Source organism: Petromyzon marinus, chromosome 7 (assembly GCF_048934315.1).
Source record: "Petromyzon marinus isolate PM22_M1 ecotype Great Lakes invasive population chromosome 7, UKy_Petmar_22M1.pri1.0, whole genome shotgun sequence".
Lineage (NCBI taxonomy): Eukaryota > Metazoa > Chordata > Hyperoartia > Petromyzontiformes > Petromyzontidae > Petromyzon > Petromyzon marinus.
In genome coordinates, this window is record NC_133673.1 from 8284848 (window position 1) to 8312666 (window position 27819).

General features: G+C 41.3%; 1 protein-coding gene and 1 long non-coding RNA gene across 3 annotated transcripts in view; one reads left to right on the forward strand and one right to left on the reverse strand.

Annotated features, from left to right (window-relative positions):
- The window catches only part of LOC142924021 (uncharacterized), an 82766-nt gene that overhangs the window by 25957 nt on the left and 28990 nt on the right, over positions 1–27819 (forward strand). The gene's annotated exons all lie outside the window — the stretch shown is intronic.
- NOSIP (nitric oxide synthase interacting protein) overlaps positions 3689–27819 on the reverse strand; it is a 33887-nt gene continuing 9756 nt past the window's right edge. For both annotated transcript variants that reach the window (XM_032948945.2, XM_032948946.2), the window contains exons 4-9: positions 26902–26983; positions 26559–26706; positions 24344–24474; positions 17009–17196; positions 9329–9437; positions 3689–4679 (exon numbers count right to left, since the gene is read on the reverse strand). In XM_032948945.2, the coding sequence (XP_032804836.2) occupies positions 4608–4679; positions 9329–9437; positions 17009–17196; positions 24344–24474; positions 26559–26706; positions 26902–26983 (730 nt within the window). In that variant the 3' untranslated portion in view covers positions 3689–4607. The remainder of the gene's footprint in view (positions 4680–9328; positions 9438–17008; positions 17197–24343; positions 24475–26558; positions 26707–26901; positions 26984–27819) is intronic.

A 27819-nucleotide genomic window follows, 5' to 3' on the forward strand; every position in this document is an offset into this window, starting at 1 on the left:
ACCTGGGCACAGCGGAACTTTCAGAAGTATGGGGCGTTAACGCTCTTACACCTCCGGTCATCCTCTTCTCCTAAATCCGGGCGAGCGAATCGAGCACTAAGGTTGATGTAGTCGTGGGGGAAATGTTAAGTGTCTGGGGCTCACTGGAGTGATCCTACAATAACGACGAGGCTCTTGAAAGTGCAAGCGAAGCGATTGAAGGAACACACGCAGTTATACAAATAACGTGCCTGCAAGAAAACAACGCCTCTGCACTTTTGAGCGGCAGAAATCATCTCAAAGCAATCGTGAAGAGTGCCCACGACAGGAATTGGACTTTTAGGTTTTTTTTTGTCCTTTTAATGCAGTGTGGCTTGAAACCTCGGTTTTAAAAAAACTACTCGGGATATTGAGTAGGTGTTATGGAGCAGCGTCTGCTTTGCGTCAGTACAATGACGAGTTAACATATGCAATGATCTCTTTGATTTTACCATTGTCCATTCACAAGTAGTTTATTTTAGTAAGATGAAGGATTGAAACGACACGCTGTCTCTTTTTAATTATATCCAGCTTGGTAAACGCGTTAGGTGTGTATAGAAGTAAACTAAACGTCTAATATTGTTGTAATATTGTCGGGCATTAATTTTTTTGTTGCCAAAACCCGTTATGAATACATCGTTATTGATGTGATATGCGCTAAATTCAATGTACTCACTGACATGCAAAACAATGACCCAAAGTGCAGGTTACACGCCAGCAGTACAGCAAATAGGCTTTATGAGCTTGCTGTACCGAGTTTGAATGTTTTTCTTTGGAGACTATGGTTTCCTCTAGAGTTGAATTAAAAAAAAATGAATTGGCCAAACATCGGAATCGAGGGCCCTCCAAAGTAGAAGACGTGAGATGAGTAAAGATTTCTTGTGTAAACATTTCCAACAGTCATCTCTATTATACGTGTGATCTAAGTTACTGTAATGCACACGTGTTCTAAGTATGGATAATATTTTTTAAATGAGTAATATTCGGGTTTTGTAACGTCAACAGTTTTTAGGGGCGTGCGCGTGCTCAGATCAGCATCGTTTATTTTAAGCCCACGCATTTCACGAGCACTTTCCACATCACGTAAACAGAACTTGGAGCGGTTACCCGCAACGTAGAGTTAGTGAAAAGTCTGCAATGCTATCTGGACTTATCCAATTAAGCGACTTTGCAATGCATGCTCACCAGCCCTTACGATGACACAAAGTGAATATAGTACTTGGTCTCTTTTCACATGGTAAGAGGGTTTTTTTCCAAGTAAAATTTGCAATACCAAGGCTGGTTTTACAATTAACTTGTCATATCCGGTATCCAGGTAAAGTTAATCTGAGTATCAACGCTGCATGGTATTTTTTTTGGTCAATTCCAATTTAAGAAGCTAATTAGTATGATTTGTCATGTAAACAAAACATGCAAATTCGTTACGAGTACAACACACCAGTATGTTGGAGAGTAAACACACAACATTTACAACTCCAGTACGACGTTTCGGCAGTAATTACGAGCATATTTGCGGAGAAATCCTATTTCGTTCTTAAATGGGGGATAAATGTGATGTCGTAACTTGTGAGCCAATCAGGTGCGAAGATCAGATGGGGGAAACGGTAAAATAACAAACACATCGTTTACCGAAAGAAAATGCACACTGACGCCTATCTGAATGCAGTCACACCATCACCCCGAACAGAAATCATCTTGCCATCAAGACGCTCATTCATGGGTCTAAGAAAGTGTCAGATGGTGATAGTCTGAGAAGTGAAATGAACCAAAGAAGTGCTGCAACTGAACGGTTACAATGATGGACAAATCAACAGGGCATTGCATACCAAAATAAAATCAAATATCACAAGTCTTGAAACCGACCAAGCAATTAAACTATTAAAATACCGTACCTTGCAGGAGTAACTGATAAACTAGCCAGATTTTTGGAAAAAAACAAAATATTCGAGTAAAAATTTGGCATGGTACATAAAATACAGAAACTAATATCTGGTACTAAAGATGGGTTATTGAAGCTATCAACAACAGGTGTGGACCCGATTAATTGCTCTTGTGGCAAATGCTATGTTGGTCAGACAGCACGAATGATCAGCACGAGACTAAAAGAACACCAAAAGAATATTAAATATTCCCAAAATACAACTGTCGGCAGTGGCAGAACACACGTGCCAACAAGGACACCAAATTGATTTTGATGTTCAAGTTCTGTGCAAAACTAGTTACTACTGACCAAGACTAATTAGATAATCTATCGAAATTGAGAGAAATAAAATAATTGTAACCGTTCTGATAGCTACAGGCTTAGTGCTGCTTGGAAGCAAATCATCAAGTAATATACTGTTTAACTCCGTGCCTATACAGGTTACCATACGTCGATGGTGATTAACTGAGCAGACAAGAGGAACTGCGATTTTCGTGCACCCAAACAACAGCAGGCTGTAAGAGCACAATGTACGTGCACAATGAATGTGGATTACCCGATGAAAAACCCACCGGTAACGGATATTGATTGTAATGTATATGCATTGCTTAACCCCCCTCCCTGGCCTTCACACCTGATTGGCTCACAAGTGACGACATCGCACTTATCCCTCTAAGAACGAAATAGGATATTTCCACAAGTCTGGCTGTCGCCTGATGATGCTAGTTGTAATTACTGGAAAAACGTCGTACTCCAATTGTTTATATTCTTTGGTTCTTTCGGTAAAGTCAGGAAGATAGGAAAAAAATAACAAAAATAAAGTAAATAAAAATATCACGACGTTTCGATCGCAACACAAGCGGTCGTCATCAGGAAAAGGGGGTTAGCCTCTAAAGGCAAACTGTTTATAAAGGTTTGGAGATGGGCGTAGCTTTGCTGATAGACTTAGGCTAAGTGTATCGACAAAGGTTTATTAAGGTTTGGAGATGGGCTAGGGCCATCTCCAAACTTTTATAAACAGTTTGCCTTTAGAGGCTAACCCCTTTCCCTGATGACGACCGCTTGTGTTGCAATGGAAACGTCGTGATAGTTTTATTCACTTCATTTTTTTTCTATCTACGTGATTTTACCGAAAGAAGCAAAGAATATGAATTCTTGCAGTCAGGAAAGTTAAGTCAAATTGTAAATGTTATGGGTTTACTCTCCAACACACCTATGTGCAGTACTAGTAACGAATTAGCATGTTATGATAACGTGACAAACCTAATTGGTTGTCGGGTGGTGGCGGGTTTAACGACACATTTATATTTAAGTAATCTAAACAACAAAAAACCTTTTATGAACCAATTTAAGGAGCTTTGTGTGTAGGAGGAAACCGTAATGCCTGGAGAAAGCCCACGCATGAGAGGACGTAATATTCAAATGTCCACACAAATGCATTCGAGCACCCACATGCTAGACTGTCAACTTCCGGCCACCGTTCAGCCCAGAGTATTGGGGATTGTCACAAATTTGAGTGATCCACCAACCGTTGCCACCTCTGTCTTGGATTGCAGGATTGGCCCACCACAAAAAAAAACTTGTTATTAAAAAAGAAACTTGATCGTTGATATTTTCCACTAAGTATTAACTGGAGTCAATTTACTTAAGGATGTTAATGAAAAATACGGCACATGCTTTGTACTTAAGACACTGTTAAAGTGTGTCGTAGTACAATGCGTTTACATACAAGTTACACAAGACCTTAAACACATTATTTTTCACATTTATTGTACACCACTGTGCATTCATGTTTATACAGACAAGATTACACGCATTTTTAAAAAATGTAATTAAAGGATGAAATCCTTCACAACCTTTCTAACACCCAGAGTTGTTAATTCAGCATAAACACAACAGGAAAATATGCAAACACATTCTGCTCTCATTCTGTGGGTACATAAACTTAAAATTTACGAGACTGGAACTACAAATGCCAATTAAGTGGAATTCAATTTACCCAGAAACTCTAATCTATTTTGTGCATTAAACCTCGGTTGAATTTGTGGTCCAATATCCTACTTGTGTGGGTAGATTCATTGTATCTTACTCTCCCATTGAACAAACAGTTCAGATATTTTTCAATTTAAACTTTAATATCCAATAATAATAATAAACGAATTATAATTACTGAAAAAAATGTAACCGAAATAGACAAGATATGTATTTATAGTTAATGTCAAATGTTTAAACCCTTCATCAATTATTCCGCCAGAGAAATGGCGTCACCATGCCCCGTCAGTCATTAAGGTTGTTAGTCCATACTTCACCTTACTGGTCAATGCACCTTGCTGAAGGAGAGCCAAGGACTGGTCCAGATATCCCTTGCCAAGGACCTTAGCTGTGGCCAAGCATAAATTTAAGGTAGCTGGGTGCAGTGTGCTAATCACTGCATCAACGCTCCGTCCCCCCCAAATTTGTAATCATTATTTTAATTTATTTATAAATAGGAGAGAGTACTTAGATACATAAAGTCGACATGAACCTAAGCAGGCATCAACACCAGCTGGAATATACCCGAATCATGTTACTTGCATAAAACAAAATGTGTGAACATCAATGCGCGGTTCAATGCAGTTGTTAATCAAGGTGAGCGGTCCAAACAGAAGAGCTCCTGTGCCCCATACGCTCAAGCCATCATGACCGGCCTGGCCTCCTGTGCTTCCAGTGCCACTCCGGAGCCTGAGAAGCCGGTGCCACCCTGGGAACAGAGGAAAAAAAACAAAAATAAAGACAACCACAGGGACGTGCAGGGTGGGCCAGAATAAAGAGTTTGCGTTCCTCTGCTGGCACTTGCTCCGCACGTCATTGAACGCGAACCCATTATTCTAGCTAATTCCAGCTTCACATAGACATCATCAAACCAACCCCTCTGCAGGGTGAGGGCAGTGCAACCTTGAGCAGTAACCACAATGCAGGTCTCCCTGAACTGATGCACACCGTGCACTCCTAAAATAAACATCCACATTGCTTTTAGAGGTTTCGCTGTTGGGAAACGCCCACATTAATCCACATAATGTAAATAAAAAGTGGCGCGCACACCCCTACAGCTGCCTACTCCCCCGTGGAAATGGTAAACCACTGGAGAAAAGGATTTGCAGCTCGCGAGTAATAAATACCGCTGGAAGAGCTGCAGGTTGCACGATCCATTATGAAGTTTAGCTTTCAAACGCTGTGCCAGTGATCAGCAGCTGTGTGTGTGGAGTAGAGACGACAGCTTAATACGTGTATAAGGTGGAACATTATGGGCTATACGGGCAAGAGACTTCCAGAAAATGGACGTGGATGGAAGAAAAGCAGGCAGGAAGCAGTTTGGTTAAATTAATTAATACAAGTGAAAAATATCAGAACTGAGGCTGTCTGCTCCACTCTCACACCCTGTTATTAGTAACGGCTTCCAAACATACAAAGAAGCACTGATATTATTTAATACAACTGAGATGAGGCAAACATTGTACTTATTTTCAGTGAATAGATAAATAATGTATTCATGAAAAGCCTAAGTAATAGTGCAACATGCATTCAATACAATAGAAGCACACGTACACTCAATACAACACACGCACACACTAAACACAAAACAACGATCACCAATATGGCCTTTACCAGACTGTTGGGGCGACTGTGTCGTTAGCGAGCACCTATTAAAGCAGGCACAGCACACGAGGTCGTGGGCTTGCCAGCACTATGCTGGGCTGCCTTTGTTTCCAGAGTACTGTTGCTGACACACCACACAAGCTACTCATTTAAGGCTTAGTCAGCCTCGGGGAAGACCAGGACCAGTTCAGACATTCGAAATTGTTCGTAGCACAGCGTGCTAACCACTACACAACTGCTCCCGCCACATTAAACACAACACGGGTACACACACTCAGTACAACACAGACACAAACATGCTCAATACAACGCAAGTGCATATGTGCAACAAAAACACACACACACACTCAAGACAACGCAGGCACACAATCAAATAATTTATTATCACATACAAGTACAACAAGCTTGATGTTTACCACGTGGTTGGAAAAGTGAGTGCGTTGACATTTAAAAAAAGTTTTGTTCATCACATTATTACGACCTTTTTTTCATGAGGACAATTACGTTGTTTAGTTTTAATTCCAATCTCTAAGCAGAAGCCACATCTACCGGTAGAGGCTAAGAAATACTGGATGCCATGGGTTTTGCTTTTGTCTACATCTCAAAGATTTGTTCATTCCAGGCCACACCATCCGTGTGGGCTCAGGGTCAAAATGTGCTCAGCCATCTGGAAGAGAAGCTGGGTCTGTGTGCCCTCCTTCAGCGGATATTGAAGATCCGCCGAGGATCTTGGCGAATAAAGGTCATGGTGTGCCGCGTGCTCGCCAAAATTACATTTGGCTCACTGACAAAACGAGAGGCCTGTTTGTAAACAGGCAGCACGCAACTCTGACAAGCTCATTATTAATATCATCAATAACGTAAACAAAATAACTATTTAAGTATAACAATCCCATTCTGTGCAGTGACACAGAAGACCTTATTGTACTATAGCTCACATAAACAACACATTTCACATTCATAATTAAAACCGCCTTCTCACAATTGAATACATGAGCTCATATTTTGGACAATCGTCCTTCAGAGGACAAGATTGCACCTTGCAGTATGGTGCCTTAAAAACATTTGATAAGGTTGACATATGAACAACTTATCCCCACATATACTCTGTACAGACCTTTGTTAATCCACTGCTGGATGAAGGGGATGTTGTGCAGTGCGCGTAGGGATTAATTTACCAACTTTACCACTCTGGTCTTTGCATGTTTGTGAACGCGGGGAGCACATATGTGCATAATAGAAGTATAATAGTATGTTGCTGCAATACCCTTTGGTGCTCACAACTGAGCCTGAACGTGTCTACGCCATATGCACATATACCTATGTATGCCATGATCACTTGTTGTTGCGTTATGGCGATACAATGAAACATGGTACGACATACGGTTCAAGATAATCATACTGTCTATTTGCAGACTATCTTTTTGTATGGTGATTATTTTGGTTTATCAATCATTGGGAAATATACTTTCTTCAAAAATCATTTATTTCTTGAGAAATATTTCTCCATAGAGCAAAATAACAATAATGGCAGTTCGAAGTAAATATCTATTAATCATTAAATTAATGCTTTGCAAGGTGTTTTCTGTAATAAATAATGGTATGACAGTTATGACTCCATCATTTAGCTCATTCATCAAATAATTGTAATTTAAAGCACGTGCATTATAAGCATTATACAGTGAGGGAAAAAAATTTTGATCCCCTGCTGATTTTGTACATTTGCCCACTGACAAAAAAATGATCAGTCTATAATTTTAATGGTAGGTTTATTTGAACCGTGAGAGACAGAATAACAACAAAAAAATCCAGAAAAACGCATGTCAAAAATGTTATAAATTGATTTGCCTTTTAATGAAGTAAATAAGTATTTGACCCCTCTGCAAAACATGACTTAGTACTTGGTGGCAAAACCCTTGTTGGCAATCACAGAGGTCAGATGTTTCTTGTAGTTGGCCACCAGGTTTGCACACATCTCAGGAGGGATTTTGTCCCACTCCTCTTTGCAGATCTTCTCCAAGTCATTAAGGTTTCGAGGCTGACGTTTGGCAACTCGAACCTTCGGCTCCCTCCACAGATTTTCTATGGGATTAAGGTCTGGAGACTGGTTAGGCCACTCCAGGACCTTAATGTGCTTCTTCTTGAGCCACTCCTTTGTTGCCTTGGCCGTGTGTTTTGGGTCATTGTCATGCTGGAATACCCATCCACGACCCATTTTCAATGCCCTGGCTGAGGGAAGGAGGTTCTCACCCAAGATTTGATGGTACATGGCCCCGTCCATCGTCCCTTTGATGCGGTGAAGTTGTCCTGTCCCCTTAGCAGAAAAACACCACTAAAGCATAATGTTTCCACGTCCATGTTTGACGGTGGGGATGGTGTTCTTGGGGTCATAGGCAGCATTCCTCCTCCTCCAAACACGGCGAGTTGAGTTGATGCCAAAGAGCTCCATTTCGGTCTCATCTGACCACATAACTTTCACCCAGTTGTCCTCTGAATCATTCAGATGTTCATTGGCAAACTTCAGACGGGCATGTATATGTGCTTCCTTGAGCAGGGGGATCTTGCGGGCGCTGCAGGATTTCAGTCCTTCACGGCGTAGTGTTACCAATTGTTTTCTTGGTGACTATGGTCCCAGCTGCCTTGAGACCATTGACAAGATCCTCCCGTGTAGTTCTGGGCTGATTCCTCACCGTTCTCATGATCATTGCAACTCCACGAGGTGAGATCTTGCATGGAGCCCCAGGCCGAGGGAGATTGACAGTTCTTTTGTGTTTCTTCCATTTGCGAATAATCGTACCAACTGTTGTCACCTTCTCACCAAGCTGCTTGGCAATGGTCTTGTAGCCCATTCCAGCCTTATGTAGGTCTACAATCTTGTCCCTGACATCCTTGGAGAGCTCTTTGGTCTTGGCCATGGTGGAGAGTTTGGAATCTGTTTCTGTGGACAGGTGTCTTTTATACAGGTAACAAGCTGAGATTAGGAGCACTCCTTTTAAGAGTGTGCTCCTAATCTCAGCTCGTTACCTGTATAAAAGACACCTGGGAGCCAGAAATCTTTCTGATTGAGAGGGGGTCAAATACTTATTTCCCTCATTAAAATGCAAATCAATTTATAACATTTTTGACATGCGTTTTTCTGGATTTTGTTGATGTTATTCTGTCTCTCACTGTTCAAATAAACCTACCATTAAAATTATAGACTGATCATTTCTTTGTCAGTGGGCAAACGTACAAAATCAGCAGGGGATCAAATACTTTTTTCCTTCACTGTAGATTGTAAAGTTGCAATTATTAAAACACTTATGACATGCTTATGTTGAATGAACTGCAGTCTATGACCTTTGAAATCATCTTTATTTGTACTGGAAGTACAGCAGAGCACAAAAACCATAAAATATGAAGACAAAGTGATGGATAACAGACAGGGGCGGAGCCAGGATTTTCAGCCCGGGGTGACATTTAACAAATTTTAATTTCAAGAATGATTAGAGAGTCAGGCAGTTGAACTAGACGCCATCGGTTGGCGACACACTCTGACAATGCAGTTGCATGGAGTCCGCCAGACTGAGTGTCGTACACTTATACGCAGAATGTTTCAGATTTTCGATTTTTATTTTTTTCGGGGGTGACAATTGTCTACCCTGTCACCCCCCTGGCTCCGCCCCTGATAACAGATATCTCAATGATCATTTTGTCGTGGAAATGAATAATGTACCGTGAAAATATCGTGGCAACGCTAGGTATAACGCTCACCCGTTGGAGTTGAATGATATCCTTCTCGGAGAGGGCTTCTCCAGTGGTGGGGTCTATCATGTCCTTGCGGATGAGCCTCTCCACACACTCCATAGTCACCACGGCACCCCTGCATTGACATGGGAGACAAAGATTCCCTTGTATTGCTGTAACAGACTGTCGGGGCAAGTGCTGTGAGCGAGCACCTTTGAAAGTCGCCACGGCATCCGAGAGAGAGGTGTGGCTAAATACCACACCCGGCCACCTTTTTCTCCCCAGTGTTGATGATTACACACCTTACTGGGTATTCATTTAAGGCTGAGTCGACCTAGCGGAGGCCCAGGACCGGTTCAGATATTCACCACTGTTAATTGGTCGTGAGCGTGAATCGAACTCAGGTGGCCGGCTTTGTAGTACAGTGTGCTAACCACTCCACCACCGCTCTCCAACACAATGTCCCAATGCTAATTATTGTTAGAACATTTTTACAAAATGCCAGTTTATTGAAAATCATTTTTCTTGTTGTAACGTTCCGATTCCACGGTGCAATTTCACGTACATGTTGTGAGCCTAAATAAAAAAAATATCAATAGATGCATTGCTACACTCCTGATTAACGGCAAATTCAAGTGAAAAGGAAGTGATGTCGCAGTAGCTTCACAAGTGATACAATGGAGTGTAAACATTAATTTAAAATCTGTTCTTCTCATTATGCAAATTTCAAACCTGTTTGAAAGACAAGCACACACAGCCTCGATACATATCTACCATATAACAAGCACAATTTAAATGTAAATAATGCCCGAAAGCGACTGCATCTCAAAATGCTTTAGAAAACAATAACTGCTTTGGAGCCTTATTTTCCTTAATATATGCTGTAGTTCTCCTGATATAAACAGCTGCAAGAAGAGAATGTGTCAGTCTCAGGACCATCACGTTTCATTACATTTATACGAAGATGTTTTATATCAACTTTGTGCGCAAAATACGATTAATTACACAACAGCATACCTCCTTACATTAGCACATCACATTTTATCGGTCCCAAAGCCACTATAAACTTTGATGAAACACTTTTCACCTTTTATATAACATCTATCAGCATCTATCTATCTTTTTTAACGTCAGGGTAAATGGCAGACTGTGCACAGGCTCCGCGAAGATAAAGTAAATTAATATATTACACATTTAAAAAAAGCATTGCCAGTCGGTCATCCGGAAACACTTCACCCCGCGCTTGCCCCAACCCCTCTGAATCATCAGATAAATCTGCGACACTGGGCTGCCATGTCTATTGGGGTCAAGTCGCCGTGGCTATTCGGGGCAGATGTACACAAATAGGGGACTGGGCTTGGGAGGCAAAGGGCAGCCCTTTCAACGTTCAACGACTGATCATAACTTTGATTGAATGCGATAGTGCCATGCAGCGTATTAAACTGCAAATGCCACGCGCATGTCCGATCCGCTGTGGCCACTTTTCACTGGCGCGGTGTTGTAAACGCAAAATAACCTCTGGGTCTTTGGCACTGGCGTTGTGAAATGGATGGCTGTGCTCTACCTTGATGATAAATAATAATAAAAAGTCAGAATACACATTCTGAAGCAAAATCATTACCAGCTTTGCTAACAAACCAAACGCATATTAAACATATGCTGATACTTTCATTTTCATGATTGGTTTGCCAAAATTAATTTTAACTCGTATGTATTGCAAGGGGTATTTTTATTCAAATGTGCGACATTTTGTCAGTGCCAATAATTTAGAAAACCAGCAACAAAGACATTGGTGTGCTTATTTCTGGAACGCAAGCTGTGCAGGGTCCAACAGCCATTAACAAGCAAGAAATGAAAATGCAGGGAAAAGCTCGTAAATAAAGTTCGAGTAAAGACTCTAATCACACGCCGCGGCACTTGGCACGGCTTCTCTGGGTCAGGCCCGCAAGGGACATTCTGCAGGTGCGTACGAGCACTGCTCTTGTAAAACCCAAGGTGATTTTCCCCCCCCCGTCCATCGCCCACCACCACCGCCGCCGCCACCGCCAGGAAGGGTGGACTGGCGCACAGATGTCACAGTAAACACCCTTATTATTGCACTTGGGGATTATGAGCCAGGGTCACACCGTGTACAGTCTCCCCCGAAACAAGTTTTACTTTCCTACAACAGTGCTGAGATGGGCTTTTTCCCCATGTATGGCCTAAAGAGTTGCCAGAAAGGTGAAGTGAAAATGTTTTGCCCATCAGACATGTACACTTGTGTTTCCAAGTGGTATTTACAGTTTTAAAAAACATGCGGTCATCCCGGTTAATGCCAGTGATACTATTCAATCTCGAGTGAAATCTTCTTCTTCCACACCCCATAACTGCTACAGTCAACTTACAAAGGTCTAGAATTACTTTTAAAAATTAAAATATTGTGTTTTATCTGATTCACCTTCATTTAGAGTTAAGCATTTCTGTTTTGAATGTAAAATGCAAAAAACGACTTGAAGACGTGTGACTTAATGGTTGCTAATGGTTTTGTAAGGAGCTCTGCTCAGAAAAAAAATGCGTGCATTTAAAGTGTTCATAAAATAACTACCACAGAATATTAGTCTATATGCAGTTTAGACAGTGCTCGATAAAAGCTGAAAATTAAGTTTAGATGATGATTAATATACACCGAGTTATTATCAGCAGCCATCATCTATCCACTGCTGGTTGATGGCCTCCCCAAAGAGTCGCCACAATGTACAATGAGTTACCAATGAGTTAAAAAAATGCAGAAATCAACAACCAATGATAAGAAATACTGCACATTAGAAAAATATTGAGAAAACATTTTATCTCGTGTTTATTTTTTATTTTCTTTTGTAATAACACAGTGGCAACTAAATCTCCACACTCCATAAATACAGAGACCATGCTATGCTGGAATGCAGTGGCATGCCAAACGAGGTTGCTCGGTTCTCTGCTAAAACATGGTGAATCCTACAGCAGATATCGGGCAAGACATGCCAAGCATAGCTTCCACTGCTACCAACACAGAAATGCAGGAAGCTTTAGATTTATCCACGAACAATTTGTAAGGTCTTACCGCACAAAAAAGTTACTTTTTCATGAAATACTGCATGCCAAGTTGTTTTTGGCATTTTATTTGCAGAAGCTGCCAATCAAAACTTTTAAAATTTAGTTCATTTTTTAATTTAAGTTTTTTGAACGTGGAGAAAGCCTCGTCATGTAAGCAGATTGCTCTACTTCCAGTAAATACAACTGCAACATATATTTTTAACAGCTGCAGTTAAAATTGTTTCATTAATAAACCACAATATTAGTGCATTTCACCACATTCTGCAATTCATTAAGGACAAATAACTCATACCCAAAATGTACGAAAAGTGAATCATTTTTTTGTATTCCCTTAAATGCTATTATTCTGAATAGAATGATGATGTCTGTGCTATGCCTGCGAGGCCAGCTACAATCACACATCATATATCATTACCATGCCCATTCTGACATTACAATAAAGAAAATCTTTTAAAACTAAGATTAGTGCCTGATTTGGAAAACAAGCAGAACAATTGTAATTAAGTCCATCAATTACTTATTTTAGATGCAGCCAAATTGTAAAAAGAGCAGTTTTAATGAAAGACTACTTATTTTTGTATACAGCCAAACAGAACACATACACACACATGTACCACGGAATTACTTGTTGCTTACTTTATAAGACAAGTTGGCAGAGAAATAAGAAAATGAAGCCGAGATTGATGGTACACAAGAGTCTTGGGTCTCTAAATGATGTTTTCTCAGTGACTATTAATACCTTTAACTAAAATCTCGTCGCACATACCATCTGGCCTTCTCTACTTAAAACAAAATATGTAGCAAGAGCCAAACGCAGCGATCCCTGGGATGACAAATTGATAACCAAAGAATGTCAATTTATTTAAAACTTCCTCTCAATTCTCCAATGGGTATGGAGACCGGAAAGTGTGATGGTATCGCAATGCTAAGCACCAGAATTTGTGATAAATAATTAATTAAAAGGAACACAACCTCACTTTTTTTTTGGTGCCCAGCTCCCTGCAGAATAATACATCAGCCCAATGTTTAAAGAACATTCCTCTAAAGCCAGACAACAGTATTCCCTATGGCACAGTGAGAGGTGACACTATTTAAACACAACAAATGCTTTCAACACTCACTGCTTCTCACTATGAGCAGGTTCAACTAAACCTAAATGTACATGAATATCGCTAAAATGCCATCCTGTTAAACGTCAATTCCACCAAAGAGAACACAAATCTGCGACATCTGCACAAGATGCGTTTGGGCTGCCTAGCGCAAAACGCAGATGTCCGTAAGCGAACAACAAAAGCACTACTGGCATTGGCTATGATCCCTGTTAAAGGCGCGTGACCACTGCTGGCCATCAGGGGGTTTTACACAGTGCTTGCGCTACAAAGTGCTCTGTTATGCCTCAAGCGCAGGCAATGCGCCTGACGGTAATGAGCCCCCGGTGGCCCTTTTACGGCCCATGCCAACAGCTACAGCCGCTTGCAAGCCGCACTATAAAACCACATTCCACCGAGGTGAAAAAAGTGCCCCAGTTTTCAACATCTACGGATTAATTTACAACATTAAAATAACGCGCGCTCCACCGCCAACGTATAAACCTTGAACGGGAATGACAAATTATTAGGGGGGGGGGGTGGGTTTCGTGGCCTTTGTACTGTGCACGGGAGGGTTACCGGGTGTAGAAAGAACTTCTGTTTAAGTGTCAGTGTTTAGGCTCTCAGGCGGGGTTAGGATTGAGGCAAAGGTTATAGGGCAATAAGATTAGGTCTCGTGTTTGCCATTTTGGCTTAGGGGTAATAGTGGAGGGGATAAGGTAAATGTTAAAGTTAGCGATGGTGCTAGTGTTGGGCATTTCAGCTCAGAATTACAATTTTACGTTATGAGTTTAGTGTTCATAAAGTGAATAGCTATAAACATGATTTGCATATGAGGGTTTTATGTTAAATGTTGATAACATACTTAAATAGATAGGTTCAGAATTAGTATAAGTGGATTTTAAGTGAATGTTGATAATAGTGCTATATGGTTATGTTCAATGTTATGGCGGGTTTAGAGTATGTTCATAACAGTTTGGTACAGCTTGGATCCGTGTTAGCAGCAGATTGTTTAAAGTTACTTGTTCATAGTGATACCATGCTTCTTGCTTCAACGCCAGTACAGCGGAAACATTATTTATCCATAACCCTTTATACATTGCCGTCAATCAATCTGCGGTTATTTGGATGAGAACCCCTCTCATTCGCGAAGCTGTTTGTCCATGTACATCGCCCTTAGCAACGTGAAGAGCTTGCATATTAGGTTCTACATTTATAACATTTGTTGTGACACATAGTTGAGAAACAAGGACGTTGACAAAGATCGTGGAACAAAGGTTGAAAAGTTCTCAAAGGGGCATGGAGAGAGGTGTGGTTAAAAGTGAGACGTAAGGAGAATAACATGGATCGGAGCACATATACGCAAGTTAAATATATTAATTGTCATATTGACCATTAAGAAGAGCAAGTGGACTTGAATGGACGAGACTAGTGACAGAGAGGCCCGAGAGGATGTGCACAGTGTGTATCGAGCAATGAAATCAGCTCCTGTGAAATTGCTAGATGAATTACTGAACTGAAACAAAGTGAGATATAGCAATCGCTTGGAATGACCTCCATCATGGCTGATGATATGGTTAGGTTAATTGCTCATGTGTATATTTGTATTATTGTATAAAGAGGTTTTAAGTTCAGTGTTTATACCAGCTCTATATGATGGCTGATAACAGTTAAAACAGCTCTTTTAGAATTAGTATACAAGGGAAAAAGCTAGGCCAGCTTGAGATTTTGGTGCAACATACAGACTTTTTGTTTTGGGTAGGTGAAAACAATTGAGACCAACCAATTTCCATCAGTGGCCTTGTCCTGCCATGTGGAAGGAGCAAATAGAGGCCAACCACACAGGTGGTGGAATGGTGCTATAAAGGAGGACCTAAAAGCCCACCAAATAAATGTTCACATGGCTGACGTCCAAATGAGGATTACCACTTTCAAACGGTCCCCAAACGATATTTGTGCATCAATTAAAGAATCATAGCTGCACTAATTCAGTGCTAGAGGGGAATATTTGTTTTACTTGACAAGCACCTCTTGCAGTGAAATTAGAAACACGGTAAATTAGAAACACAGGTTGAAAACCCCAAAAATATTTTAATGTCCAATATAGCCCTCAGGAAACACTTCCCCACCTCTGCGATAAACTGTCAGGTTGAATAGTGATGTCTCTTCCTGCACTTTAGTTTTGTCAGCAGGCTGGCACTGGTTCTATTCACTCCTCAGTCAGGAAAATATTCCACTTCCCTGTGCTACGCACTTAGGTTGAATATGCATGTCTTAAGTACGTACTCGTTCATAAAGCTCGTCTTCGCCAAGCAAAAGTTTTAAATATATTAATTAACCTGACATGATTTTTACTTTTTTTTTTCTACGATCAAACACCAACTACTCCAAAAATATGTAATTTTCTGCAAAAAATGTTTTTTGACGACTTGCTTCAACTTATAGGAATAGGTTTTACCCTTTTAACTGGCACAAAAACTGACACCTTTATTCAAGGCATCATGTTTGCAATAACCACAACACAAGCAGTCAAAATGCAAACAAAAAAGACAACTCTGATAATAATATGCACTGTCCTTGAATTTGATTGGTCCACACCCGAGACAGCTTTTCTTAGAGCCTAGTCTCCATTGGTGTTGGACCAGAAGACGCCAAAAGGCGTCTTGCTTCAGGCGTACCTACGCCTTTTGGCGTCTTCAGGTCCAACACCAATGGAGACTAGGCTCTAAGAAAAGCTGTCTCGGGTGTGGACCAATCAAATTCAAGGACAGTGCATATTATTATCAGAGTTGTCTTTTTTGTTTGCATTTTGACTGCTTGTGTTGTGGTTATTGCAAACATGATGCCTTGAATAAAGGTGTCAGTTTTTGTGCCAGTTAAAAGGGTAAAACCTATTCCTATATCTTGTTTCTGGCAAAGGTCTCATAATTGCTTCAACTTCTTATATTTAAAGACGTACCTATCAGAAACCGCTCAATATGTAAATATTCCGTCCTTTTCTTATAGAAAGAACAAAAAATAATTAACTGAATACTCTGAGGGAAGCTCCTATTTTTTACCGTTTTCGAATCATTCAGATTTTAACATCCCAAAATGCTTATATTTTTAGTGCAAAACCACTTTAATCCAAAATATCTAAAAAAAACAATAAAAGATCGAACAATGGTTCTTGCATTCATTTTATTTACTGTTTAACGCTCTATCAAACGAAAAAAACGCAATCTTATGTTTTGCACGATTTGTCAATGACACGCACAAACATGTTTATAGGGGCACTAAAAATCGAGATTTTGGGGGCCTTATATTTTTTCCTGTTGTGTCCTAAAAATTACATATGTACCAAATGTCAGCTTTCTACCCTGTCTGGAAGTATCTTAGAGGTTTTTGAGACACATACAGATTAAGGTATTTATTTATATAAATGCATGTTGAACCTTACGGACCCAACCATGCCAATCGGAGATCTCGCTGCATTCAAGTGTTGTGATCCCGGGTGAGGGACGAGCTGAGGGGTGGCGGGGGAGGGCTCTCAGGCTGTGGCACTCACGATGGACGCAGCACGGCGCACGGCACCGAGTTGCTGAGCACGTCGTTGGTGACAGCGCACACGAAGCGCTCCTGCTTGCTGATGAGCGCCGTCTTGGTGTCGCGATCATTTACCGCCGTGAACTTCACCGCGTACAGATCCTTCAGCCGCAGGGGACGCCCACTCATCGGGCAATACACGTTCTTGTCCTGCACGCGGCGGGGGAGGCAGAACGACCGCTCCGTTAGTTTTAGCAACATCTGCCGCATGGCGCTAGAAGTTGTAATTGTTTTTTTTTCCCCTTTGTTGCACGATTATATTCCATTACGAGTCGAAAAAAGTTATTCGAAAATCTCACACCTCTACTGTGTAGGTGTTCGCACTTGTGCTGTATAGCTCCGATGCGTTTTCAGGTTGTACCACGGCAAACTTCTTCAGGAACTATTCCATTTCTTAAAGAACTACTTGGGAACTATTAAATTCCTGAATAAGTTCCCACACATGTGCAGGGAAACATCAGAGATCAAGCTAGACAACATCCAGTACAACACAACAACACATCAGAGAACTCCTGTAGTTGTAAGTGCATCGTCTTGTGTCGGATTTTGGCCCCAAAAAAGATGACGTCCCACAACTACTTCCGAAATAACTTCAGTAGGTGTATTTATCCATACTAGAGGCATACATTTTAATTCTCTGTATAGAGTGTTAATCATATGTGACTAGGCTGAGACAATCAACTCACTACAACTGAGAATGTAGTTTAACCATTGTTAAGTCATATATCATTAGTTTTAACTGTAAAATACTTGGGTGCTCTTATCAACTTAAGTTAAACTGAAACGCACCTATGGCAAAAAATGTAATTTGGAGATGCTGAAATTGTCTCCTCATATGTGGGAAGTTAATGGGACTGATTGCATATTGTGGTTCACATCTGGGATGGAGTAATTTTGAGATTTGTTGGTGGACCGCAACGTAATGAAGCCATGATGTGCGAGGGACACCCAACTGAAGAGCCACAACATGCTCAGAACAATAAGGATGATTCTATCTTGATTTGGAGCTGACACACGGATTCTAACACAATATCTGTGGACATCTTACATGTTTTATATTTGTATCTCTATTTCAGGTGTGGATTTTCTCTGGTATTGAAATGTACAGAAAATTAGGATTAGCCAATTATAAATGATTGCTTCTCGTCTTAATTCAACAATAAAAATGTCACTCATAAAATAATTCCTATTTATTTCCCCTCTGAAGGCAAATGCAGCTCAAAACCCTGTACAGAAAAGAGGTAATGGGCTTACATCTGAGTAACAAGACAAAACACAACTGCTGATTCACATATCAAATTATATCACGCCGTCTTTAATGTATGTACAGCTATTTTGTCAATGCAGGAGTGTATGACAGCTTCCCTGTGCAGTGTAGATCCATAGGTTATATCGACCATACTTCACCACGTTGGTCATTGAAGGGTCGTGAAGGTGAGGAGTATCAATGGGGGGGGAATATAAGTTCAGCACAGCTATAGATTGTGGTACACTGCCATATGCCGTCATCCACGTAAACACGCAACCCTATGACAACCTCTTTGTGCGAGTGATTACCCATCCAAGCACATGTTTATAAGGTCGCACTCATTAGACACAAAGTGCTTTCCACAAATGAACCACAATATCTTGCTGATCTCGTCATGGAGCATAAACCATCACGTGAATTCCATTCATCCTCGCAGCAGCGTTCGGCTAACCATCGAACAAGGACGGTCACTGCATCGCGCGCTTTCGTATGGGCTTCTGCAGTCGCCTGGAACGGTCTTCCTTCCGATACTAAGAAGCCACAGGAGCTTTGCCCTTTTAAATCTAGATTTAAAACTAATTTCTTTAGAACTGCTTTTTGTGTCTAGTTTGTGGTCCTTCCCCGCACCTCTGATTAGCATGGTTGGCAACATACGGTGCGAAAGACGTTCAAAATACATACATACATAACCAAGCCAACCATGTCCATTCCATGTGATTTTGTGTATAGGTGCTCATGTAATTATATAAAATACAACTAATGTTTACAGATAGTGGATACGAACACGTGATGACCAGATCTATCACAAGCATCTACTAGAGCGATAACCATCTCTCGTGAGAATATCCAGATCGCGCTTTGGGACTCACTCCGAGACTGTGAGTGGCCTCCTCAGCTATCTGCTCTCTTGTCACTCACGTGTAAACACGCACTTTGCAGATAAGTAACTTCCACCAACAACAAGACCTCTTCTATTTCCCCACGCAAATGACAGGCTCAATGGGCATAATCTAAATTTACTGGCCTAAAAACACCATCAATGACAGCGGGCCAGGTAATAAATTATGCCTTATCTATTCTAATGCATCAGCTACCAAGGGAAGGCTGAGAAACACTTACATTCATTCTCCAACGTGTTTGTTAAATCAACTGTCAGCTGCCATGAAACATTGTGCTTGAAACATTGATGGATGAGACAGTGTTTAAAGCTAAATTGAAAACAAATCACTAATTACGCTCGAATGTTCCCACACCCTGTTTAACCCAATACAATGTTATATATGTTTATATGAAAAATGTGAATGCCTATAATGCAGGGGAACCCAAACGTTCATTGACTGAGATATACAAATATATATTTTTACATTTTTTTTATTATTTTAAGGACAAAAATCTGCCTTGTTTAGTCATGGATCTCTGGAGAATTTACTAAAATGAAAATACAAAATGACAAGCAAAATCATCGAAGCTATTGAACGTTTATAAATGAAATAAATTCTACTTATCTTGGTAAACACATATTTGGGCCACCATTTCGAGCATTAAAATTATAACTAACATTGCATAGATTAAAAAAAATCACACAATGATGTACCGCTCTAAAGCATTTACATTTCAAGGGGTAGATTTAAAGTTTGTATCGCATCAAATTGTCCATATCATTATTTAGAAGAGAATACGCCACTTGGATAAAAAAAAACATGGATAATCACAAATTAACTAATATGTTCATAACTGGATTAATGTGATATGTTGTAAGACATGCCATGTATCATTACGTATCACTATATCCTTCATGAATACCTCACTGAAAACTGGGAGGTTCTTGCTCAATAGAACATGGCACAGGCCCTCTCAACTCAGGGTGGCAATTTTAATTCTTGCGTAGGTCACTGGGGTTAATGAAGTCATTCTCTGACCCACCAGACTATGAATTTCACCAACTGCAGCCATCTACCCACTTAGACTACGTGTAAGCAAACAAGATGAGCAGCCCTGACAATTTACGTCAGGAGGGCCCATGCAATGCATCAGCAGTCAAAACAAACACCCCGCTGCACACCGAAGCCACATGGGTCAAGCGAAACCAATTGCTAGAAAACACTGCATTAGGGACCACCGTGAACCAATTCTATACGTGATGAAAATAACAGGTAAAATGTATCTATGGAGTGTGGCTTAAACATTCAAGCCCACCATTGCACACACATTTACCATCTTGTATGCATGTTGAACTTCTTTTGCACCGCACGTAGACAACTCTGCCAATACAATGTAATTCAACCGTGCGAAATAGCACTGTATGTCTCAATGTAATTTATTGTTGTATAAAGTAATTGATTTATTTATGGCGTTTAAGTGAGGACGTTAAGTATCCTGTGTAATGCTACTAATAATAATCAGCCACTGTCTATTGCTGGATGAAGGCCTCTCTAAGCTTGTTGTTTTTATCTACAGATGCGCAGCTGCAATCCATTCATCTACCAAAAGAGCCATGACCACTTCGTTTGATGTTCTTTGTGCTTGTCCCTAAAGCGCATGTTCCATGTCTCAGCTGCCACTAATAATATAATTCATTCATGTGATACAACGGCAATATTTTAAGTTTCACTTAACAAGTGCGGAGACAAAACACACCGAAATGCCACATAAATCAGTGTGAAATTCAGAGGCATTGAGTGAACAAGACGTACCTGTATGTTCATTGCACTTTCAAGCTGCCCTTTGCGCCAACTACACTTGCAGCGTAACCAACCAATCTTCCAGCTCTTCCACAGCTTTTATCAGGCAAGTCACAATTCAATTAGATGAATTGCTAAAGTTTGGCACTGAGATTCAATGCAAGTAAAACAAAATGTAACCACTGTACTAGATGTAGCGCAATATTAGCTTCAGGTTTTATATTACTCAATTAGATTAAAAACATAGTTTTTCTGCATCCCTTTGTCAATTAACCACTCGATGACAGCCTCCCCATGCCGTGTAAATCATGGTGGTAGTGGTGGTTGCATGACAATATTTCACCTGGATGGTGATTGCGAGTTGGTCAAGGCACGCAGGATAGAAGTGGGAGAACAGAAGTACAGGACAACAGATGCCGAATGCCCTCTGTGTAGCACCACCAAACCAGCCTGTGACAACTCCACGTGCATAGCGGTTGCCCATATAAGCCCTCGCCAGGCAAAAAGCCTGCTTAGTTTCCAGGGCAAAATTGGGCGTATTCCAGGTGATTTGGTCTCAGTCTGTTCGTGGATATTGACAAATATTGACGGCTACCAGTGTTGCCGCCAACACGAGCTTTCTTTAGCGGCAACAACAGCACGTTGTGAGGGGCGATAGTCAGCCAACCGTTCTCTCGCTGTGCAGGATTAAGCCTCAGCTCATCAATCAAGTGTTGCCGTGCTCCCAAACACCAGAGCCCCGCCGTACAGGCTGTCATGAACGCCGCAATTCTAAATACACTAAATCACCGATATGCGGCACCCACAGTACAAGCTCACAGCCAGCACCATTTTACAATCCCTTATTCGAATTCCTCAAGTGCAAGAAACTGACTCGGAACATTTTTCTCTAATGCATCAACACACACCGGACTTTAGGTAGTGAAAACAGATATTGGTTTTCATCTGACAAAAGTAACTTGAAAGCTAAAATGAAACACAAATTGAATACATCTATATATAGCTCCTCATGAAACACATACTTGTACTGCCATTATATGGATAACTGATATTTAAATTCCTTCATATTCTTTTATTTGAATCCTGACAGAGGCAATGGCAGATCTGTACCTGATTTATTCAAGGGGAGTGTGAACCTTAGCACAATTACGCATTCTGACTGCAGGAATGCATGTTATAGAGGATTACAATACACAGTGTTAACAATTACCTTTATTTATGGGACAACGCAATGTGAAAATTCCTCACCTCCCCACAAAAGCGGTTGGACCATATGGCTGCAGTGATGTAAGTGTTTTGAAAAAAGACAACATTTATCTTCCCTTACGAACGATGCAGAAGAAAAGCAGACCAACACAGACAATACTGGTCTCGGTGATTACGGGCATCTATAAACTCATGCACAGGTGCTAGATGGATTGGTGCATCACAAGACCATGCTAGATAGTGATGGCTTGAAAAGAACTTCATCCAGTAGAGGATTGCTCATAGCTAATAATAATGATGACAGTGTAGCCTCTTAAACCACCAATGCCACCCCATAATCCCCCGTGCCTCAGTGAATCATTGCTGTAGTACATTCTTGTGAGCATAAACCAAAGCACACAAGATAACGCACCTGGCCAGACAAGGCACAGAGTTCCCATTGAACAAACTATATCTATAAAAAATTGCAAACACACACTATGAGCGAGTTTTTCTCATGGAAATGCCCATTAAAAATGTGTGCAACCTACTCCTCTTCATTTGAGAAAACTTACACCTGCGCTAGCTACGCGGAGCTTGCAAGGAATATAATCTGGTGTTTGGATAAATATGCCGCTGTGATATACACCACTGCACTTTTTACAGGGGTTCCTGGCCTCTTTCAAGGTCCCTTACTCGCTATTTTACGAAGGATTGGCACCCTGCCCCAAGTACATATCTCTCCTTTTGCAGAAGGCCCATTTGTGCAGCTTGGTGAGAAACTTCAGGCTGCTGACATCACTATAAATATGTCCAGCGCCCTTAACAAGCCCATGCCCTTCATATCCGCTCCCACACACCCACCCTGAATGTTAAAGACATTATTTTAGTGTAGAACACTCGTTGCTTAGACCAATACACAGCTTGTTAGCACTTAACACAACTCGTGACAGTTGAAATTATCGGGTGCAACAAAGTCCCCATAAAAATGAGTTGCCGTACGGCAGTTAGAAACGTGCATCTAAAAAACGCACCACTGCTTATTTATTCATCAGACCAAATTCTTGAGGCAGCCTAAATTTGTCAAGTTTCAACTTCACCAATGTTCAAGGGAAGGTGCATGTGTCCACATTATTCACTGCCCAAGCGCAGGTTGCTATGGCAAAAGATATATATTTTTAAACTATTCGAGGAATTATGCTGCTTTACATCTCAGCATGCAAGTTCCTATTTGAAAGACAATAAAAAGCAATACGCCCTATAGGGTCTAAACTTTGCCAGCGATGAATATCTTTGGTCAATTCCGCAAACGTGTTACATCTTTTACAGCAGAAAAAAAAACATCTTACCAAAGTAAAGTATTGAAGCTTATCATGTTCACCAAAAACAGAATGTAAACATTCTTTATTTTGAATTTATAAAGTGAACATTTGCTTGTTTCTGCCAAGACTGTAACATGTTTGTGGAATTGAACTCAAACAGACATTGTCCTGCTCCAATGTGGTTGTAACTGTTGCACCTGTTGTATATTGGGCACAAAACATAATTCCATGTGCGTGCAAGAGACGTGGGGTGTGGTCAGTGCAATGGCCAGTGCATCAAGCTCAAACCAATCACAATTTTTTTTTATCGTCAATAGCAGCCAAGATACATGCACTGTTGGATGAAGGCCTTCCAAGCTGTTGCTATCTTGGTCTCGCGACACATCTATCTCCACGATGGACATGCCCTCGGATGTTTCCTCCTTTTGATGGCACTCCATCAAGAGTTTCATCCAACAGCCATCATCTTGCTAAATCCCACTTCTTTTGGCTTAACAGTCAGTGCATATCTTCTCTAACAAATGTGTTCCTCTTCCTGTTTCTCAGTTTAATGCCAAGTATGCATGTTCTTATTCGTGCACTCTTCAGCTTTTGTTCAATTCGTGTTGTCCTCGTCAAAGTTTCTGATCCACGTGCCATAGCCAGTAATATAAAGTGACAAACTTTTTTTCTAAAGCCCATTCGCATGCTGCTTGCCATTATTAGAAAATAAGAACCAACTGAAAAAAACATTTACACCAGTTATCCTAAACCGTTCTGATTAAACGGCTCCCAATCAAGACGACTGGGCAGAAGAAGAGAGGAAGGGGTGTTGACAGGGTGCTCTCGGCCTTCATCGCGTCACACGCGCGCTCACTCACAGGTTTCTTCAGCTCCGTAGCCTTGGCCTCGGGCGTGAGCGACGGGATCCAGAAGCTGGGCAGCTGCTTGTCATGCAGATTGGCCTTGGCGCTGCTGCTGCTGCTCCCTGCAGCGGGCTCCTCCGCGCTCGCTGGCAGATGTGCAAGCAATCGCAGTTCGGATCGCGTTCAGTAAAAAAAAACACCGTTAGATGGGGTTAATCAACTGGCTTTCGGCGACCTTAAATCATAGGTTATTGTAGCAACCAGAAGGTGTATAGACACACAAATTTAAGATATGGAAAATTGCAAACAATTGGTAAAGATGTATATGTTGATGAGAATAAACATGTGGCTAGTAAAGGCCGTTATTACAGTGTACATGTAAAGCCACTTGTGTTAATTTACTACTCGGACTCGGTGAGGGCCACCCCACGGCATGCGGATCGTGGGGGTCAATTAACTTTGTCAGTACAGGTTGAAGGTGGGGACCATAGATGTGGAAGTGTATAAGTATAGTACAACAATTCATGTTATTGCACTGCCCTCTGCTGCCCACGTATCCCCACAGCCAATAACTTTCTGTACATGTTGGTCACCCATTAAAGTACTATTCAGGCTAAACCTTAGCTTACAAGATACGACAAATTCAGGCCCATCCCAAGGTGACATGATAGGTTTTACATTAAAAATCCAAAATGTGCTGAATAATCATGACTGAATAAAAGAAAAATAACCTTACCAACATAATTAGTTACAAAAGCCTCACTTGTTAAAGAGAACAGATGTAAATGAGCTTTCAGAAAGTCAGATACACTTTGACACATATGCGTGTTGTACTGACAAAAGCACATGTGCAGTTATCAGAGCACAGATCCAGAAGTGACCACTCGATTCGGTGTATTGGAGACTGTGCCAGTGTGTTTACGCCAGTGTACAGGGAGCGGAGGTGCAGCGGTTAGCGCGTTGAACTACGAACCCAGGATTCCTAGGAAATCGAAATCCAGGATTCCTAGTTCAATTCTCGCTCACTGCCAACACTAGTGATGAATATCTGAACCAGTCCTGGGCCTCCCCTATATCGACTCAACATTGCCAAGAGGGTGACAATGGCGGCTGGCCGTGATGCTGGCCACCCACCCGCTTCATGTGGCATGTTGACCTTCATAGGTGCTCGCTTACATCGCTTGTTCTAAAAGTCTGTTAAGGCTAAATGGAAGATGTTTGTGCTAGTGTGTGGAGGTGACTGGTGACTGGTAACTGATAATTGCTACTCACTCTGAGAATGATTTGGAGATGCTAAAACTGAACCTGGACCATGCCACGAAGAGGTGGGGCTGTTGTGGAGAGAGTGGATAAGTTTATGTGCCTCGGCAGTGTGCTTAAGGACACTTCTGGTTTAGCTAAGGAGGTCTCACTCCAAATCAGTAAAGCGGTATTATCTTTCATCAGCTACTTAACGCCGTGTGGAAGCTGCAGGGCCTACCACTCCATACAAAACTCCAGGTCTTCTGGTCCAGTTATACCCTGTCCCTTCTCTATGCTTTTGAAATGGGAAACATTCAGACCGGCATGCCTACGATGCATCCTGAGTTTAACCAGACTGGATTATGAACTCGCAGAGCCTTGCAATATTTGGACACCGTCCCATCGGTAAGCTAATCTGGCAGGAGAGGCTGTTTTTGCTGGGTCATATAGCCCACATGCCCAGCCACCGAATGCCCAAGCAGCTTCTATTTGGCGGATAGAGGGTGCTAAATGGGCACGGCATGGTCTATAAAAGAGATGGACTGATGCCGTATCAAAGGATGTGGAGCTGGTTGGACTGCCTGATGACTGGTACCAGCAGTGTCAAGAACGGGTTCTGTGGAGGAGGCTCATGCAGGACACGACTAGGCAGTTGGAGGTAGGTGCCCTCCAACAACAATGGAGGACAGAGGAGAGACACTCAAAACAATCATCTGGGCGGTTAAAACGCGAGTTGGCACATGGGGAGTACAGGTGGTGAAATCTTCCAGTCATTTCAGTCAGTCAACTCATGGCACCTGGGTGTGTCCCGTGATCTCCTGCCAACGAGCCTTCGACACTTCACGTGGCCTCAAGATGTACTGAGTTTGGCACAAGCGCCGTAGTGACGTCGCCGCCACTTAGTGGTGAACAGCGGTTGTTGTGGATGACTGTGCTAGTGTGTGCAGGTGACTGTGCAGCTGCATTGCAGGTGAATGCGAGCTCCAACCAGCAGCAGATTTGGGTGCGAAGGGGTTGAGGGGCTTGGAGATAATGGAGCCTTCTTTGGCGAGGAACGCCTTCACCTTGGACTCTTTCTCAGCCTTAGCCAACTCCTGTAACTCTGTGCTCTTCTTTTTCTTCTGTTTCTCGTACAGCTGCACCAAAGCCAAAATCAATAATTTACCCTGTACAATATCAAAAGTTTAACAATACAGTGTGAATAATGCACCATCGTAAAAAGTTCGCCTTGTATGTGAGCACCAGTGAAAGCCAAGGCCACATTTTAATTCATGGCGTTTGTTTTAACTAACTGAGAATCGTGAACATATTGCACGACTGATAAAAAGTACCTTTGTTTTCCTGACTGTCTCGCACTTCTGGTGAAGAATATACTCCAGGATTGCCTCTTTCTCGTACAGAAATCCATCTGGCCTGCAATCACAGCAGCGGTGAACACAGAAAATGAGAGATGGAGGATACATTATTTTTAAGCCCATAAACACTGCTTAGTTTCACAATAAAATAATAATCGACTTCTACCCACAACCACCTTAAAGCTGTCTCTGGCCAGATCAAGGTGAGGGTTTTTCTATACAAAGTTATAGGCAATCTCTACGTGTTTTTTTGTTTGTTCAAATAGTCCGCGAAGGTGTGGTCCTGCTGTGGTTTATTCCATTATTTGATTTGTTAATTAATGAGACTGTGGGGACTCTCCCATCTGGAGGTCTGGGAGTGGTTTTGCCAGACGCCTTACACTCAAGACGATTATGCGTAACAGATGCTGGAGAAATGCTTATGCGATCCAGTTTCTTGTGTCGAAACCATTCTTCCTATGGACGGGTTAAATACACAATATATTCCTACTCATCCTTTTTTACATGGTGCTTTCAAAAATTTATATCAAACATATGGCAAGAAAATGGGCAACAATAAAACTTTAACTGGCCGCAATACTGTTATAGCACCAAAACGATCATGTAATTATTTTAATTGCACTCATTCTATGTAAAGAAATGTATGTTTTCAAAATGAATATAATTCTGTGGTGCATATAGAAAACAAAACAGTAACACTTCGGCAGTTTTTTTTCTCCAAAAAAAGGGGATCTTAAATAAGGCTCTTTAAAGCCAATATTAGTGTTTAAACAGTTTTCCGTTTAACTTAAAACACAAAAATGAACAACTACTGTCCTGCCAGATGTAGGATGCAAAGTTCACTGTCGTGCAAAACTCAAAACATGACAACAAAAACATTTCTGCTGGTCTTCC